The following is a 4,283-nucleotide window of genomic DNA, read 5'->3' as shown; positions in this document are numbered from 1 at the left end:
CCTCTGATCATCTCCAGACACACCTGTTCTTTATCTGCTCATCATCATTTCATCCTTCAGCAGAAACACAACAARCCAGGTGTTCAGCTGCTTCTTGTCTGACCTGCTTTATAAAGATTCAGRTATTTTATAACAATTAYTCATTTAGCCTCTACTTTACCACATTAATCAGTTCCACTCTGAACAATCATGAACAGAAGTGCTGTGAAGAKGGAGTTCTGGACTCCCTGAATGAACTGTTCCCACAGCGACCCGGTTCTAGATGTGCAGCATGTTCTTCAACCAATTAACTTCATTTCCTATGAGGCCTATTCTCTCAAACTCTTTCAGTAATTTCAGGTTTTTCACTTCAAATCTGTATTATTAGTCCCTTTTTCTTAAATATCTAAATTATTGCAATTTTTTAAAATAAATTTGTACAAACCTAATCTTGTATAATCACATGTTGCTGATATTCCAGTATGATCAGAGCACCTGGTTCTTGGTGACACTTCTGCCTTTATGGCAAAAATTGAGTTAAAATGCATCACGACTTGATTTAAAACAAAAATCAGTCACAAGGTGAAACCATCTGTGAAAGAAMGTTTTACTTTCCTGTCTGGTCTGAATGAATTTCATTCCAGAACCAATCCATTTGTCAGCAGGGGGCGGGGTTTATCTGATGGTCGAGGCCAGGAAGTGTGGAGTTTTAAAACGAGAAACGGAGCGAGGCCGGTCAATCTGAAAGTGTTTTTAGGATGAAAGACGTTAGGGCGAGGTCCCATCCTGACCTCTATCTGACTATAGATCATTTCAACTTCATTTACATCCAGCCGGCTGTCCGTCACCAGAGACCGCCTCTTTCCTCAGAGACCTTTCTTTTCTCTAATCAGTTGAAAATCCCATTAACTTTTCAAATGCAGCCTATTTGTGGCTCCTTCATATTTTAAGATAAGAAATTTCTCTTTTTATGTGAGGTGACTTCATGCCKTATTAGATGAAAATATATTTTAAAGGTGTTTTCCTTCACAAACTGTTGTTTATAGTTTCAGAGTTCAGCTGTTTGATTTTCATGATCTTTGCTTTAATTAAAGGTAGTTTGAGAAACATTTACTGTCACGTATCTCGTTCCGCAATTTTTGTGCAATTTTAAAAATTCATATATCTAAATGTTCAGCTCCTGCAGGACATTCTGACTACGACTTTTGGTATTTCAGCTATTTATACCTTTTTAGCTATTTCACTTTTCGGCCACATTTTTCCCCTCGAAAATGAATGGAGCTGCTTTCAACATCCTTAAAATCCTTTGAAATGTTTCTAAATCTTTACAGAACCTTCCATTATTTGTTCTGCTTCTGCTATATTGCTGCAATTTTAGCTAATGTTCAGTTGGTATTAGCTAAAGTTAGTTTCTAAGCTAAATTAACATTTTGGTGGCTATTTCAGCTCCTTCCCGCATTGTTCAGCAAATTTGTGCTCCTAATGCTTTCTTGAGCTAATTGAAGAATTTTCAGCTGCATTTTAGCTGTTTTACTGCTCGCATGGAATGTTTTAGCTATTTTATAACAAATTGTAACTTTTTTGTACTTCTGTGCATTTTCTGTGCTAATTAGATAATTTTAAATACTCCTTTCACCATCTGGGTGATAATTTTAACTTCTGTCTGCTGCCTTTAGCTTGTTTTTATGCTAATTTTAGCTTTTTCAGCTGTCTTTCTGCTCTTTTCAGCTATTATTCTGCTAAATTAAACTTTTTTCTGCTTCTTTCAGCTTTGCTAATTGAACTCGCTTGAACTGCGTTGCTATTTTAACATTTTCAGCTCCATTTCAGCTAAAGTTTTCAGCAATAAGCATTTTCACAGGAAATGCGKTTTTTGTAGTTTAAAGATAAAAAGCTTCTCATATCAAACAGCTGAARCAGTTTATTGTCTGACGACATGTTTTACAAGCAGAAACTAACATTCTTTAAAGAAAATCACCTGGTTTCGTTCCTAATCTTTCACTTCCTGTTTGAATCAGGACGTACTGTGGAGCCTTCAGCAGAGAATTAACCAGCAGTGTTTTTATTAACTGCTGCAGCGTTTGGTCATCTTCTGTCCTGAGGCGTGGCGAGACCTCCTTAATATCTCATCAGTCTGCTAACCTTTCTGGAGCCGTTTGTCAGAGAATGATGGGACTTTAATCCCTAATCTTGTGATTCTAATTCTGCTCRTCTGAAACGGACTTTAATCTATCAGGAGCCCAGCGCTGTGAAGTTTAATTAATTCGTGTTAACGCTGATTAAAACACGCGTGTGATCCATCACAGAGCTGCCTTATCTTCATGTTTGACAAACTAATTAAACTCTTTAATGTAAACGTTTAAACTGATCATTTTAAAACACAGATTAAAGGTTTTCTGTCATCAGCTCAGTCTCAGATAAATAAAACATTYACTGAACCTTCTGTCAGTAGAAGCTCCTTTTTTTATATTTTGTCAGAGATTTAAATATGTTTTACAAATAATACTTGACTTTAACATAAACATTAAGACATCAATGCTCTCTGGTGGTCAGACACAGAACTGTAGCATCAAATATCGTTTCCTTTAGATGTTTTTGTGTAAATTTGAGCTTGATTGAAGATAATCTGTGGATATTCCTGAAGCAGGTTTTAATAGGAACAATGTTTCTGAAGGAATCGGATTTGTAGGAGGAAAATATTTGAAATGAAGTAAAAAAGCTATCTTTTGAATATGATGGCACATTTGGGCCATTTTGCGAACAAAAAGTAGGAGCAAATCTCCACCAAAAAAAAACAATCAGAAATTTTGAGATTATTTCAGAAATTTGTGAGAAAAAACAAAGAAGTTTACATATTTTAACTCAACATTTTCTATTTTTCTATTTTCAAGAACAAAAAAAGAAATGATAAAAACTCTGAAGTTTTCATGAATGGTTAAAGGGAGATTCCACCTGTTTTCACCTCGAGCATCTTTAATCCGCTCGAGTTTAAAACTAAAACACGTRGATGTAGATCATTCTACACTGAGTGTGGAATATTTAAAACCAAGCGTGAGATTTGTGAAACATATATTTGATTTGTGAAACTTGTTTTTTGAGGACATTTCTAGTTATTTTCTTGAAAATATCTAATTTTTTTGGTGTAGATTTGTGTCTCCTTTTGTTTTTTTCATCTGCAAAATGGCCCTAATACACCATTGGATGGGCCGAAGGTTTTGCTAAAAGATGTGTTGAAAAGTTAAAAACAGGGAAACAATAAGTGGACTCTTTAAAAGTCTTTAAGAGGTTAAAATAAACTGAAGGCACATGATATCCGATCAGGACTTCCTGTGGGGGTCTCTGTCCTGTATGAGAGTCTGAATCTGTTCTGTTAGTTTGATGGTCATTCCTCTGATTGGATAATCAGGCAGCAGCCTCTCCACACTCGATGATGTCACAAAGTACCTGCAGGACACAAACAGGAAGTTCAGTTCAATTTAATTTCTTGTGTTTTTATAAAACCAAGCAGCAGACTGACTCCACCTGAACTCCTCCCTGAAGCAGGTGTGCAGGTGCTGGGCCAGCTGCTCGCTGTGCTGCAGACACGTCAGCAGGAGGCGACAGCGCTGGAGCAGCAGGACCACCTGCACCGGGCTCAGGAAGGACCCCCGCAGACCCGACAGAACCTGAACCACCTGCTGGGCCTGGTGGCTGATGAAGGACCGCTGCAGGGGACAGATTCAGGTCAGAGGTTTGAGCTTTTTAAGATGTCCGAGCAGGTGAGGGAGTCTGAGGATCACCAGGTGAGGGTGAGGCTGGAGGACTCCCAGGATCCAAGAGGCCGACACAAAGTCCTCCCCCGAGGACCACCTGCTGCCCTGAAACAAACACAACAAACCTGAGCTAATGAAGGGATTTTTTTAATTTGACTTTTTGAACGTAATGGATTTAAAAGAATAAACAAAAGAAAAATTTAATTTAAAACAAAAAGCAAACAAAAAAGATCTGCAACAAAGGAAAATAATAAACAAATCAAACATTTAAACTAAAAGACTTAAAGATCATTTTTAGGAGAAAAACATAGTTCATTTARAATTTTTTGACAGCAACGTTTTTATTTTAAGGTCATGTTTCCTTCTAAAGAATCTCCTCTTAATTTAACAACAGTCTGTGAACATCAGGACCTAAGGAGTCCAGTTCTGGAGGTTTTAGAGGACCTGAGGAGACCAGTTCTGGAGGTTTTAGAGGACCTGAGGAGACCAGTTCTGGAGGTTTTAGAGGACCTGAGGAGACCAGTTCTGGAGGTTTTAGAGGACCTGAGGAGA

General features: G+C 37.6%; 1 protein-coding gene across 2 annotated transcripts in view; it reads right to left on the bottom strand.

Moving 5' to 3' along the window:
• Positions 1 to 2,840: 2,840 nt before the first annotated feature.
• The window catches only part of cunh12orf56 (chromosome unknown C12orf56 homolog), a 10,622-nt gene continuing 9,179 nt past the window's right edge, over positions 2,841 to 4,283 (bottom strand). For both annotated transcript variants that reach the window (XM_014033748.1, XM_014033749.1), the window contains exons 12-14: positions 3,759 to 3,836; positions 3,502 to 3,683; positions 2,841 to 3,423 (exon numbers count right to left, since the gene is read on the bottom strand). In XM_014033748.1, the coding sequence (XP_013889202.1) occupies positions 3,297 to 3,423; positions 3,502 to 3,683; positions 3,759 to 3,836 (387 nt within the window). In that variant the 3' untranslated portion in view covers positions 2,841 to 3,296. The remainder of the gene's footprint in view (positions 3,424 to 3,501; positions 3,684 to 3,758; positions 3,837 to 4,283) is intronic.

The sequence above is a fragment of the Austrofundulus limnaeus genome, unplaced genomic scaffold (genome assembly GCF_001266775.1).
Source record: "Austrofundulus limnaeus strain Quisiro unplaced genomic scaffold, Austrofundulus_limnaeus-1.0 Scaffold1826, whole genome shotgun sequence".
Classification (NCBI taxonomy): domain Eukaryota; kingdom Metazoa; phylum Chordata; class Actinopteri; order Cyprinodontiformes; family Rivulidae; genus Austrofundulus; species Austrofundulus limnaeus.
The sequence above is the reverse complement of the archived record's forward strand: the minus strand, read 5'-3'. Positions and strand labels throughout refer to the sequence as shown.